This window comes from Otolemur garnettii, unplaced genomic scaffold (assembly GCF_000181295.1).
Source record: "Otolemur garnettii isolate 467f Iridium unplaced genomic scaffold, OtoGar3 scaffold00188, whole genome shotgun sequence".
NCBI lineage: Eukaryota > Metazoa > Chordata > Mammalia > Primates > Galagidae > Otolemur > Otolemur garnettii.
Genome location: NW_003852583.1, coordinates 1,672,036 through 1,686,693, shown reverse-complemented (window position 1 = coordinate 1,686,693; position 14,658 = coordinate 1,672,036). Strand labels below are relative to the sequence as shown.

The 14,658-nt window shown below is 45.1% G+C and overlaps 1 protein-coding gene and 1 pseudogene across 2 annotated transcripts in view; one reads left to right on the top strand and one right to left on the bottom strand.

The window, feature by feature from the left end:
* The window catches only part of ICE1 (interactor of little elongation complex ELL subunit 1), a 65,346-nt gene extending 51,250 nt beyond the window's left edge, over window positions 1–14,096 (bottom strand). For both annotated transcript variants that reach the window (XM_012812090.2, XM_023507555.1), the window contains exon 1: window positions 13,839–14,096. In XM_012812090.2, coding sequence (XP_012667544.1) covers window positions 13,839–13,922 — 84 coding nt within the window. In that variant the 5' untranslated portion in view covers window positions 13,923–14,096. The remainder of the gene's footprint in view (window positions 1–13,838) is intronic.
* On the top strand, window positions 4,087–4,268 carry LOC100941517 (annotated as a pseudogene).
* Window positions 14,097–14,658: the final 562 nt, after the last annotated feature.

The following is a 14,658-nucleotide window of genomic DNA, read 5'->3' as shown; positions in this document are numbered from 1 at the left end:
TATGCACAAAGGAAATTCAACCATACGTGTCATATCTAAAGAGCATTGGGCAGCACATTATAAAACCAAAATGTGTATTATAACAAGTTCCTCCTTTCCCTCCATGCTAGTTTTCTATATCCCCTGTTAGATGTTCTTCCAAGGTCATGTTTGTTTTTATCATCAGCACCAACGCTATCTGCATGCTGCTCTTTTTCTGTATTGTATTTTCTAATTGGTCCTTATGAGTATGCAGAAATATTCCTCATTTTTAATTTCTTGATTACAGTCGACTCGCTCATTAATGTACCTATGAACATCAATGCAAAAGGGCTAAATAAAATATTTGCAAAGCTAACCCAGGACCGTTAAATAATTTATCCACAGATTCTCTCGGATGTGTCTCTAATTGGAATTAATCAAGATGGCTGTACTCCTGGGTATTGTTTGATACCCTTTAATCATGTTATGAGACTTGCTACACATTGTTTGCTAAAAGGTTTTATCACATATAAGTATTAAATTTTATCAAATAAATATACATGCCATACATATTTAGTTTAAATGTGCATTTTTCTCCTTTTATTTGTATTACACTTGTATTCCAGTGGATTGGAGTAATAGATTTTCTAATGTTAAAGCACCTTTGCATTCCTGGAGATAAAATTCACTGACTGCTGTTTTAATTCTATTTAAACACACTGCTGGATTCAGTGTCTCACTACCCTACTTGTTTGTGCTTTTTCTTCCTGTGCATTTAGAAGTGGTATGTCTACACTGTTTTGTACTGTGTCCAGTATTCCTAGTAACATTATATAGCACATGGCTCCTAAAATTAGTTAGATGCCTTTCCCTTGCTCAGCAAGTATAAGGAGAAGGTAAATCATGAGTGTCTCTCATGCATGAGTAAAGTGTGCTAGGTGGAGAACTGCTGGGTCACATCTCCTAAAAGTTAAATCATGCTCTGCTCCACAGAAAACAACCCTCAGCATTTCAGACCTTATGTAGAGATTGGGTCTTTGCAGACAGATCAGGTAAAGATGAGGTAATACTGGATTAGAGTGGGACCTAGCCCAGATTCCTGGGCAGAAAGGGTGGATACATGCAACTGCTTTTATTTCTTCCCTAAAACCAGCTGAAACTACACCAAAGAAGTTTTGTTCCCTCAAAAGGCTACACCAACAAGGAGGAGAATAAGGATAAGAGACAAATGGAAACCAGAAAACAGTTTTGAAAGCATAATATTTAGCACCCAGGGAAGCCAACAGTGGGGAAAAGTGAGAACCAACTCAATTTACACTGCAAAACTTCAACAGTTAGGAATCATTGCCATGGGTTCTTTGGAGAGAAAGGTGAAAGGGGATGGAACTAAAGAAAGCAGTAGCTGCAAACTTTCTGGTAAACATTTGCATAGTAATCCCAATCACCAACTACCCACTGCGTCTTGGAGAAATCACTTGTCCCCCATTCAGTAGAAGGTTCCCTTTTTGAAGGTCTCCGATGGGAATACCCTCAATACTTGGGCTCAGTGTACTCTGTATGTGTATTAAGTGAAACCACGCACACTGAGCTGAGACTGGCTGCCCATCTCTCTCCATTTAGCTCTCTCCAAACAGTACAGTCCTTCTGTCCTCCAGGCAGAAGAACAAACCCTCCCACCCTGAGATAAAAATCTAAGGATGACACTAGACTTCCTCTGAACACTAACTGACCCAACTAGATGACAGCCCCACACCTCAGCAGATGAGCCATCCACTCCTAACATGAACAGTAAGAAGTTTCCACACGAGACACAAGTGTGCAGTGTCCGAGAGGGAGACCAAAATAAGCAAAAGCAATTTGAGTAAACAAAAGATGAGAATAAAACTTAAAAAATGATCTGGGATAAATGATGTCATATTCATGAAACAAGAGTTTATTTTTAAAAGGAATATTCAGAACTCTTAGAAAGTGATTTAAAAATAAAAAAAACACCCACAAGGATGGCTAAAATTAAAAAGACAGACAAGAAGAAGTGTGGGTAGGATGTGGAGAGACTGGGGCCTCATACATTGCCGGTGGGCATGTGAAATGGGATGGCTGCTGCGGAAAATAGTTGGCAGTTCCCCAAAATGTTAGATAGAGTTATCATATGTTCTAGCAGCCCCACTCCTAGCAATACACTTGAGAGAACTGAAAACCCATCTCCATGCCAAACTTGTACACTGATTTTCATAGCAGCATTATTCACACTAGCCAAAATTGGATTAAACTAAATGGCCATCGAGGGATGAATGGATTAACGAAATATCACAGTCACACAACAGGGTATTATGTGACAATGAAAAGGGATGAATGATACGTTCTACCCCTCAATGAACCTGGAAAACGTCATGCTAAGCCAAAGAAGCCAGTTGCAACAGGCTGCATCTCCTCCATGATTCCTTCCATTCATACAAACTTCTGTAACAGGCAAATCCATAGAGACAGAAAGCAGATCATGGTTGCCAGGGGCTGGAGGAAAGCAGGAGAGACAGAATCGGCTGGCAATTAGTAAGGGCTCTGAGTGCAGAGGAGGAGGGATGAAAACATTTTACAACTAGGTAATGGTGATGGTTGCACAACTCTGAGTATCTGCAAATGTGCTGAATTATACACAGTGAAAGGGTGAATTTTATTACATGTCAATTATGTTTTAACAATGCTGTTATAGCTAAATTAAAAACAAGAATGCTGTTACAGCTAAATTAAAAAAAAAAAGGCTCAAAAGATTTGACAGTAAAGTTGAAATAAAGAACCCCCAAAAATGAAGCTTAAACAAAAGGGACCTAAGGAAGAAAAATAAAAATGAGAGTGTCAGACAAGAGTCCCACACATGTACCCAAGAATAAGAATTCCAGAGAGGACGGCACCTGTGGCTCCATGAGGAGGGAGACCGGTGATGGGTTCAAACCCCACCCCAGCCAAACTGCAACAAAAAATAGCCTGGCATTGTGGTGGGCACCTGTGGTCCCAGCTACTCAGGAGGCTGAGGCAAGAGAATCACCTAAGCCCATGAGTTGGAGGTTGCTGCGAGCTGTGACGCCACAGCACTCTACTGAGGGCAACAAAGTGAGATTCTGTCTCTAAAAACAACAACTTAATTCCAGAGAGAAAACATGGAGACAAAAATCAATATGGACGCACCAATATTCAAGGAAAGTTCCCAGAACTGAAGCCAGAATTTTCTAAACTGAAAGTGCCCAGCATACAGATTCAGACAGGATCCAAACTATAAAATACCACCACAAAATTTCAGAACATTACAGATAAAGCAAAGATTCTATAAGAATCCAAATGGACAACAAAATGAAAACACACAATGGCTTCAGATTCCAACAGGAACACTGAAAATCAAAGACCTAGAAAGCAAACCTTCAAATTTTTGAAGGAAAATTAATTCCAAGGTAAACTATTTATGATAAATATTTCCAAGTATGCAAGGTCTCCAAGAACCTATTTTCCAGACTTGCTTTCTCAGGGAAATACTCGAGGATGTGAACATGCTCCTTTTGAAGAACAGAGTAAACCAAGAGAGCGCGTGACAGGCAACAGAAGGTACGGGTAGAGAGATCACTTAGGGATGTTGCTGTACACAGACCAGAGCAGGCTGGGGGTCAGGAGGGAACTTTTTCCCTTGAGAAGAGGATGACAGGCTACGTGGTAGGAACGAAAACATTAAAGGCTATTTAGACCTAACTAGCAGAAAAGTACAAGTAAATGTAGTTTGGGGCTTTTTAATCACACAATTATTACTTTTTCTTTGTAGAGACAGAGTCTCACTCTATCACCCTCGGTAGAGTGCCGTGGCATCACACAGCTCACAGCAACCTCCAACTCCTGGGCATAGGCAAGTCTCTGGCCTCAACCTCCCGAGCACCTGGGACTACAAGCACCTGCCACAACGCCCGGCTATCTTTTTGTTGCAGTTCAGCGGGGGCCGGGTTTGAACTTACGACCCTCAGTATATGGGGCCAGCGCCCTACCCACTGAGCCACAGGTGCTGCCCACAATTATTACTTTTTAGTGGCCCATCGCAGTTGCTGCACTACAGGCTGTGGACAAATTGAGACAAGTATTTACACTGTTATGAAGAGCAATAAAGAAATTGCTGGTCCTCTTCTAGGATTTGATGACTTTGTTAGTATGGTACTAGAAGATGTCACTGAGAAGATGACACCAGAAGGAAGGATTACTAAATTAGATCTGATTCCGCTAAATGGAAATGATATAACAATGCTGGTTTCTGGAGAAGGACCTGAGGTATGAGTTTCTTGACTTACTCCTATGCTAGACTCTGTGTTGTCATATAATATAAAAAGACTTTTTTTTTTAACTTTTTAATGTTTAGATCCTATAAAGCAAAGTTTCCCATTAAAGGGAAATACTTTGAAGATGCATACCCATTTTTTTAAGATAATCATTATTATCTTGGAAAAAGAAGAAAAGAATTTCTTCTTTGAAGACTAAAATAAAGATGTTTTTGGTTAGAAAAATAATAAATTACTCCTTTTTAAGTACGAGTGACTCTTCCTCCTTGTCCCCATTCTGAGTTCCTTGCTACTTACCTGACCTCACCACCTTGCATCCAGATGCCCCTCTGTACCAGCAAGTGCCACTCCAGAAGCATCAAAGACACTGCAGGCTCCAGAGGCACATGCATCTGGAGTCACATTCCTATTCCACTGCAGGCTCCAGAGGCACATGCATCTGGAGTCACATTCCTATTCCACTGCAGGCTCCAGAGGCACACACATCTGGAGTCACATTCCTATTCCACTTTCTGGCTGAGGGACCTTATTTCCAATTTTATAGATAGGGCAACTAAAACACGAAGAGGTTAAACAACTGGCATGCTACCAGGATTAAATAGGATGAGCCATGTCAAGTGGCTCTTCAGTCCCTGGCACAGAGTAAGAACTCATGAACACATTCAGGATGAAAAGCTGAACTAAAGATATAATCGTTAATCAGGGAAAACAAAAACCATGCAGGAAAGGCAAAGTAATAATTTACACCAGAGATTAGCTCTGAATCACATACATACCAAGCTAACTAAAATCCTAACCAGGCTGAGGATGGGGACAGAGGGAGCATGGTCGGGTATGGAGTGTGGGGCAGCCGTCTCCTTCCAAAGTCATCGCACTATTTCACCGTAAGAAAGCTAACTAGAAAACACACACTGCGTGCAGTCAGAAACGGCTGACTCTTGGGACACAGGTGAAGGGTGGAGCTGGAGGGGCTGCCTGCCGGCTGACTTCTCAAATTTTGCATATCTTATCTAGCTGTCTCCTTAAACTATACTTCACAACACATAGCACTATACAGAAAAACAAAGGAAACAAAGAACACTTCTTAGTTATCCACAACACTCCCGTCCCTACCTGACATTATTTTCTGAGGCCCAGCTGCACCTCATTTCAAATTTGGGCAGAGACTACAGTATCATTGCTCAGATACTGTAATACCCTATTTTTTCGACCTCCAATCAGGTTCATATGTCACTTAGGTTGGGTGAAACCCAGGTCTCTAAATAATAAACCTTGGAATTGTGAATGTCAGCAGGGTACGCCTGGGTGGGGGGCACGGAGGCTCTTCTGACCCACATCCATTCATGCAGGTAGTCCAGGTTCCACAGAAGGAAGTGGACTCAAGGGGGGGTTTCCTCTCTGGGAAACACTGAGAATCATTTCCTCAATTATTACAGGCCTCTTTTGGAGCTTCTATTATATTGCCTAGTGGGAAGATAAATACATTCCCAACTACCTCTTCTTTGTTTGCCTATCACCTCTTGTTCTTCTTTGCCTTCTGGGTGATTTCCCAGAGTAGCCCATTCTCTCACTCAAGACAGTTTATTCCCATTCACTCCTTTACTCACATGGTAGCCTCCGGAACTGTCCCTGTGAATACTGCTGCCCATGTCACCTTCCTTTCTTAGGAAAATGGAATCAACATGGGCTGAACACACAGGGCAAGGGTCAAGTCAGTAGGCCTAGGGGCTGAGAAGGGGTGATGGAACAGATGGCTACTGCAGCTGGGGAAATGGTCGCACCAAGTAAATAAGTAAAATATATGGATAACATAGCAAATAAGTGAATGCACAGACGGTAACGGGATAAGCAGACTGCTTAGAAAAGTAAATAAACAGGAGCAAGAAGTGTGTCAACTTAAGTCCCACTGACATTCTGAGCAGCAAGACCAAACGCTCTGCAGCATTCCTGGCCTGCACCATCTGGCCACAACATGACCGCAGCCTCAACCAGTGGACGCGGCAAAGAGTTAACAAAGCAGGCCAGAGGACAGCAAGGCCTGCTGGCAAGATGGGCCCTGGACTGGCATTTGGGAACTTAGACTTCCAGAGAGGACTTCCATCATTCCCCAAACTGATCAAAGGGGCTCCATGTGCCTAAACCATGCAGTGAGGTTTACTCTGGTTTACAACGAACACCTGCTTTCCACTTAAGAGTCTGGAATTCTGGTACATGCTAGGGAGAGGGTGCCTCTATGACCAGCCCCAAGTAAACACCGGAGATACAGTCTCAAGGGAGCTTCCTTGGCAGACAATGCTTCACAAGTGTTGTCACAGCACACTGCTGGACCAATCCGGCATGTCCTGTGTGTCTCCCCTGGGAGAGATTCTTGGAACCCCTGGACTTGGCACTACCTGCCTTCCTCCTTCACTGCTTTGGTTTTGTCCCTTTCACTATGAGTAACAGGAGCTACTCCGGAGTGTAACTATGTGCTAAGTCCAGGAGTACTGAATCTGGCCGTGATCTTGGGGACTGCCGACACTGTGACAGCCCAAGACGTCTTCAGATGTCCAGATGCTACCAAACACTCCCTCGGGAATAAAAGGCTCCACTGTTACCAGGGGTCTCCACACTTTTCTACCCCTGCTAAACATGAGAAAAGTCTTGGGTCATACATTAAATAAACAGACACTCAGGAAGGTGTGAGAGAAAAAAAAAAAAGGTCCATGCACACTTCCCGTAAGATGTAAAATCTGACACCACAGATAAGCAAAAAAAGTCCTCACAAAATCAGCATTCAAGCCACAAGTTGGACACCTGGAAACTTTCACAAACACGAAGAACAAAGGCTAAATGAAGGAGGCTGAAGAGACTTGACAATAAAATATAACACGTATTCCTGACAGGACCCTGAACAATATACGAAAAAGCTATTCCTGGAGAGGTGTATGGACTGGACAGAAGCACTGCACCAGTGTCAAGGTCCTGACTCGGAGGGCTGTGGACGGACTACGTTGGCAAGTGTGCATATTTAGAGGAATATTCTCTGGAGATGCAGGGAGATAAAGTGCATGTGTGTCCGTACGTGATGAAGCAAATGCAGTAATATGTTCACAATTTGTAAATCTGTGAATAGTACAGTTATGTGTATTACTCTAACAACTTTCTTCTAAGTCTGAAATTATTTCAAAACAATTATTTTTAAAAATCATACCAATCACATTTATTGCTTTGCTGGGGGAAATGTGACCAATTGTTTGGCTTGATCCCTCTCTGATAAAGCACGTTCTCTCCTCCTGGTTTGCTGTTAATTAATTGCTCTTATTTAAAAATCACTCAAAGCCTATCCTGATCTCCAGGGGAGACGAGTGTGTTCTGTCAGCTGTTCAAACCTCTGGCATAGTGCATACGGCACCAGGGCAGCAAGATGGATGTCCACCCCACTCCAACTATGTCCCAGGCACACTCACCCCCAGAAAACTAGCTGAGCGGCTTCTGGGTCACAGGAAAGCAAATCCCAGGCTCTGGAGCCTCGCCCCCTTCAGCCCTCACTCTTGCTCTGTGCTCAGCTGCCTTCTCCCCTACAACTCTTCCCACAAGTTACTCCCTATGTCTACAACACTCTCTCCATCTCATTCATCTTAGTTAACTGCAAATCATCTTTCAGGCCTCATTCAGAATTACTTTTTTTTTTTTGGGGCCAGGGCCTCAAGCTGTCGCCCTGGGTAGAGTGCTGTGGCATCACAGCTCACAGCAAACTCCAACTCCTGGGCTCAAGCGAGTCTCCTGTCTCCGCCTCCCAAGAAGCTGGGACCACAATGCCCGGCTATTTTTTGGTTGCAGCCATCATTGTTGTTTGGCGGGCCGGGCTGGATTCGAACCCACCAGCTCAGTTGTATGTGGCTGGCACCTTAGCCGCTTGAGCCACAAGAGCTGAGCCCAGAATCACTTCTAATGAAACACAGATCACTTCTTCCAGAGGTCACACAAAGTCCCACACAGTTGTCCCCCTACACACTCCCTGGGCTTATCTGTGGCCCACTGTGATACTCATTACATCATATTTAAGACTGTGGCTATTTTTTCACTCAACTGTAACCTCAAAGAGGATAAGCTCCATGGCTCTTCTGTTCACGACTGCATTTCAAAACACAGGATGGCATGACATATACACTGATGCTCGGTAAATATGTTTAGTAAATGAATACATTACAACTTTTGTGAACACTCCTTATATTAGGGCCATTTATATCAGTATATCTATGGGAAAAGGTTTCAAGTCCCAAAAGATGAAGTTTAAACCACTGGGAATCCAGCATAAATCTGAAGAATGTCCAACCTTTTTTCTTTTCTGCCGTACTTAGAAGAGTAAGAGTTGTCTTGGGTCACACATCATATATAGATGCTAACAAAAGCTGATGAGCAAAAGAAAAGGTCTGTGCATACTTTTCATGACATCCAACACCATAGATAAGCAAAACAGTCCTCAAAGAATCGTATGTGGCCCACTGGCCACAGGCTGGACACTCCTGAATAGTTGGCTCAAATCTGTCCCAAGGACAGCCAAACACCAAATCAGTTGAATCTAATGTAGAGTTGAACAGCACAACCAGGTGTTTCAAGCTCTCATCTGGATCCCCAAGAGAATCCAGCTGTTTTGCAATTCAGTTAAACTGGATAAAGGGGGGACTCTCCTTCTCAAAAATAAGGTGACTTATGTTAGCATGACTAGCTTGATTAAAATCATGCAACTTAAGATTTGCTTAATTGTATATATGTAACACCACCAAAGAAAAGCCTCACACTGGTCAATACAACTACCAAAGCTCTGCAGCCCACATGGACACTGTGCTACAGATCAGTGATGGAATACAGTCATCACTGAGGTGAGGAAGCAGAGACGAGGTGACTGGAGAGAGTGCCCCAAATGCACAAAGTGCAGTCAGTCTACACACTTCCATACCAGGTGAAGATCTCAGCAAAGGTACTCTTGTCTCTTCTACTACTGAAGAAAAAAGGGTGGGGGGAGTAGGACATGAAAGGAAGATTTTCCGTGCAAGCAAACCACTGCTCAATTCAGGACAAAGCCCAGTTGGTCAAACGTTATGGTTTAGAATAGAGTTACAGCACCTCCGACTGCTGTCTCCTATTGGAAAGACTCCTGTATTGCTCATAAACTTTACAACGAGTTTTGGTAAGTTAAAACTACAGAGCAGGTGCAGGTGCAGTGGCTCACACCTGTTAACCTAGCCCTTTGGGATGCCAAAGTGGGAGAACCATTTGAGGCCAAGAGTTCAAGACCAGCCTGGGCAACACAACAAGACTCCAACTGTAAAAAGACTTAAAAAAAATTTAACCAGGCATGGTGTAGTCCCAGCAACTCAGGAGGCTGACAATCACTTGAGCCCAGGAGTTTGAGGTTGCAGTGAGCTGACTGCACCACTGCGCTCCAGCCCCGTGACAGAGACTCTATCTTGGGAGCAGGGGTGACCCAACAGTAACAACAAAAACTGCCTTAAAGAAGTAATCTTCTGTCTGTATCTAAACTCTTTAGTCACCCAAGCTTAATCAAGTACCCAAGTTTAGTACTTGCTGTGGTTGTAATACATGCAGAAAATTCTTTCCTTGAGGTGCTTTTCCATCTAATCGGCTGACAGAATGCTTTCCATCAATTCTCAATCCTTCTAATCTTGCTTCCCTCTGACAGAGCCCCCATTTAACTCTCCAACACTTTCTCTTTTTCTCACCACACCATGTTGAGCTTCATCGAAGGCCACTCACCAGCCAGCGATTTCTTCTTCACTGACTCTAGTGATGGCATGTATTCCCATGAACCAGCCCAGCAGTGTTTCAAGTTTCTTCTAAGTGAAAGGACATACACTCTCCCCCCACCAATCTCCTACCCTATCTCCCCTCCTCCAAATAAAATTCTTCAAATGCAGAATTAGTGTCCATCTAACCTCGCTGCCTCCTTTCCCTGGAAATGTCCTGCAGGGGCACCATGCTTCACAAAAACAGTAAATTTGAAAGTCCCCAGTTCTGGCGTCATTCAGTGCCACGTTTCCAGCTTCCCTCCACCTTGGTTCCCCCTTCTTCTGTATCTTCCACAATTCTCATGTTCATTCAAGTTTTAAATCTTTGGACCTTTCCTTTCCCTGACATGAAATTCGTCCACTCTCTGCAGTTTTTCACATTCAGAAGCTTTTTCTTCTCTATTCCATTCCCAAAAAGCTTTAATTAGTTCAAATGTTTATTATCAGTGTACTAGTGTACACTGTAAAATAATTTACTGTATCTATTTGTACCCTTCCAGTTTGGTCCTGCTCACCACCAACTGTTACATGCACTACAAGCCCTGCTCTAGTGTGGCAACTATGAAAGACCTCTGCTACTTCGTAACACTGACAGAAGTTCAATACGTATGAATGGGTTACTACTCAAGATAGTAACCTCTGAACTGCCAGGAACCTATTTTTCCAGCCATACTTTGTAAAATTACACAATTGCTCTGAAGACTCCACTCACAACTGTCCACCCTTCTCCCTAAGGGCATTCCGATTCCAAGCCACACAAAAGCCAAATGCAATGGAGTATCCTGACCCAAAGGAGCTCTGCAAACAAAGCCTCTCCTATAGTTTTTATAAAGATTCACTGGAACGCAGCTGCACTCGCTCCTTTACAGACTGTCCATAGCTGCATTTACGCTAAAATGGCAGAGTTGAATCACTGTAACTAAGCCCCTACAGCCTAAATATTTATAATCTTGCCCCTTACAGCAAAAGTTTGCTGATCCCTGGATCTAGAGATTTAATAGAAATACAGAGAGAGATTTAATAGGAATAGGTTCCGTTTCAGAACCAACAGTGAGAATGTGGCAAGGGTAGAAAGGAGGAGACTATTTAAGAGGCTAATGCAGTAGTTTCTGCATTCACAGCAGGGTGGAAGCAAGTGAATAATGAAGGTAGAGCCATCAGAACCAGCTGACAGATTTGATACAGTTTGTGAAAGAAAAGAACAGCACCAAGAATAATATTTAGTTTCGTGCCTAAGCAACCAGAAAGATGTAGTTGCTACTTTCAAGTAAGACAAGGTAGACCAGGTTTTTGAAAGAAGATCAGATACATGACTCAAAAGCATAATTCGCATCAGAAGTTCTCCTGTACAGAAGCCTTCAATGACTCTCCATTTCAATCAGAGAAGCCCAAACCCTAACAACAGCCTACAAGTGCCACACAATCAATCAGGCCTTCCTTCTACCTTTCTGACCTCATCCAACTCCCAACATTCACTCCACTCCACTCCACCCTCAACTGGCCTTCTTGCTCCTCCCAAGCACACTGATCCAGCTCCCACTGCAGTTCTCCACATTTGATGTTCCCTCTGTGTGGGATGCTTTTCTCCCAAGATACTAACAGAGCTCCTTCTCTCACCATTGCTCAGGTATAACCACTCTAGGGCTCCATATCTAAATTCCAACAGTCCCCCGCCCATCCCTCATCCATGCATTCCTTCCCATTTTTCCTCAATTTATCACCAATATATTTGTTACCTTCTAATATAACTTCCTCATTTACTTCAGCCTGACACCATCCTAAAATGGTGTCTAAGAGGTCAAGAATTGTGTTTCTGCCCCCACCACAGTAACCGCAATACTTAAACATAGCAGATGATCAATTAACATTTGCTAAATGATTAAACTGGCTCAAAGAATAAATGCAATTTCTTGAAGATTCAGGAGAATTCTACTCATGTTCCTGGATTTGGGGGGGGGGGCAGCACCTTATAAGACACCTACACAATGCAGCTCAACAAAAACAATGATTTGACCATCAGTCCTCTTTCTACCTAGAGCAGCAACACATTTCCTCCCTCTCCTGCCTCCATATTTAAAATGTTTAGAACCAGTTCACTGACAACACTCTTTTTTTTTTTTTTTTTTTTTTTTTTTTTGAGACAGAGCCTCAAGCTGTCCCCCTGGGTAGAGTGCCGTGGCATTACAGCTCACAGCAACCTCCAACTCCTGGGCTCAAGCGAGTCTCCTGCCTCCGCCTCCCAAGTAGCTGGGACCACAGGCGCCCGCCACAACGCCTGGCTATTTTTTGGTTGCAGCCGTCATTGTTGTTTGGCGGGTCCGGGCTGGGGATTCGAACCTGCCACCTTAGGTGTACGTGGCTGGCGCCTTAGCCGGTTGAGCTATAGGCGCCGGGCCAACACTCTTAAAATAAACACTGCACTTCTCTCCCTGGCCTGCCTGGCCTGCCCTCTCTTCTGGTCTCATTCAATCAACCTTCTTCCCTCTGCATTCTGCTCATCAAAAACAGCATGATGCTTCTCACCACAGGCAACTTTCCACTTTCAATGCCTCTCTGAATCCCACCAACTCAAAAACACTCACCTAGCCCGGGCGCTGTGTGGCTTTTGCTTGTAATGCCAGCACTTGGGAGGCTGAGGCTGGTGGACTGCCTCAGTGCACAGGTTCAAGACCAGCCTGAGCCAGAGCGAGACCCCATCTCTAAAAAATAGCCGGGCATTGTGGCAAGCTGTCCCAGCTGCTTGGGATGCTGAGGCAAGAGAATCACTTAAACCCAAGAGTTTGAGGTTGCTGTGAGCTAAGACGCCACAGCACTCTACGAAGAAGAGTGACCAAGTGCGACTCTGTCTTAAAAAAACCCACTCTACCTGACCACTCCAGCCAAGAGACAAGACCTTCCAACTTCCCAACCCTTAAAATCTTCCAAAGTCATATTTACATGCATACATATTATGATAGCAGATCTCATCTATTTTGTTCACTACAATCTCCACAGCGCTTAGAACACTAAGCAGAACCAGTGATAATAACCTGAGGCAGCTATGGCAGTGGTGAGTTCCATTTTATCACTGGAGACAGTAATAGTAGGGAGTGAAATTAGACTCACCACATCAAACAGCTAAAAGAGTCCCTAGAAATGAGGACTATTTCCCAAATAACACCTCTTAAAACCTGCAGCCAGACTCTAGCAACTCCTCTTCTGTCGATGTACAGAACAATTGATGGCTTTAATCACATGAAATGTTATTTGACTTAACCAATTACTTGACTTAAAAATTAGCCTTGGAATGATTCATCAGATGTGAGCAGAAATGCCTCCCCAAAGCCTTGGAGTCTACAGACAGGGACAAACCACATGTCAAATAAGGTCCTGCCTTCAAAGCACAAATACTTAGGAAAGACCAGACAATTAAAGCCTTATCCTCGGGCTGGTAACTTCCCTCAACGCTTCACCTACCACTTACTAACCTAAAAGTCAGTCCTAGGGAACCCTGAGGCTGGGTAAGGAGGGAGGGAGTCCTTCAGAACACGCTCCCTTAGGCCCCCACGACCATCGTGTCCAATAAATGAATTACGGGTTCCAGGCCTAATTAAAGGAAAGGAAGTCGTCCCAAAAACAACTGTGGGAGAAAAGGGAGCGAGAAGAAAAGAGAGAGGACGCTTCAATTGAGAAGTAGAAACACTGCGCTAAGGCGCAGCCGCGAGACCCCCCAGCCCCACACCCCTGGATGCCCGGGCCCAGTCGCCACTGCACCCTCGGCCTCCGGGAGATGCCGCACCTGCTGCAGGGAGGCACAGCCCTGACACCGCGAGAGGTCTGCAGCCGTCGCGGGCGCCGCTGAGTGTGTCTCCCCCGGCATCATGGTGCCGCCGCCGGGCCCGGTGGGCACGCACGCCTCAAGGACCCGCAGCTTCGGCCCTGTCCTCTCTCTGCTGATACCGCCAACGCCGCCGCCTGCCAGGCCGCTTCCCGCCGGGTCCGGGCGGGTCCATCCGTGCACAGAGGTCGCCGTGAGGTTGGCAAAAGGCTCTGCAAGCCAGAGCCGCCTCAAGCACTAAAAAGAAGGCTACCCGGCGCGGCCCCCCAGCGCGACGCGGCTCAGCCAGGCCCCCGCCCCGCCCTGCCTGGCCCCGCCCCTCGCCGCGGTGCGGGGCTGCCTACAGCGCTGCCTGAAGAAAATAGAGAGTGGAGCTGCGGGAGAGGCGGTGTCCGCGAAGGAAAAGCCAAGTGGCATAAAGTCAACGGAAGTTCAGTCCTCCCACTGTTAATATTTAATCTACTACTGTCAGCTTGCTGCATGACGGGCTTTCCATAACCACCTGAACGCGTCAGCTAGGGGGAGGTGACCCGCTGATGACGTCACTCTACGCGTCTACTGGAGTAAAAGGACCCGTGTCCTGGATGAGAAAGTGTGCGATTTATAATCGGAGGGAGTGAAGCGGTCCTGAACCCCGCCCCGGGCCCAGGAGCGGGAGGAGGGAGATCCGCAGTTACACCGCGCGCCAGGCGGAGGTCGAGCCTTGTCTCAGGCGGCGTCCTGTGGGTCTCAGTGCCTGATAGCGGCCTTGCTGCTACCGGTCTCTGCGCTTCTGCTTTGG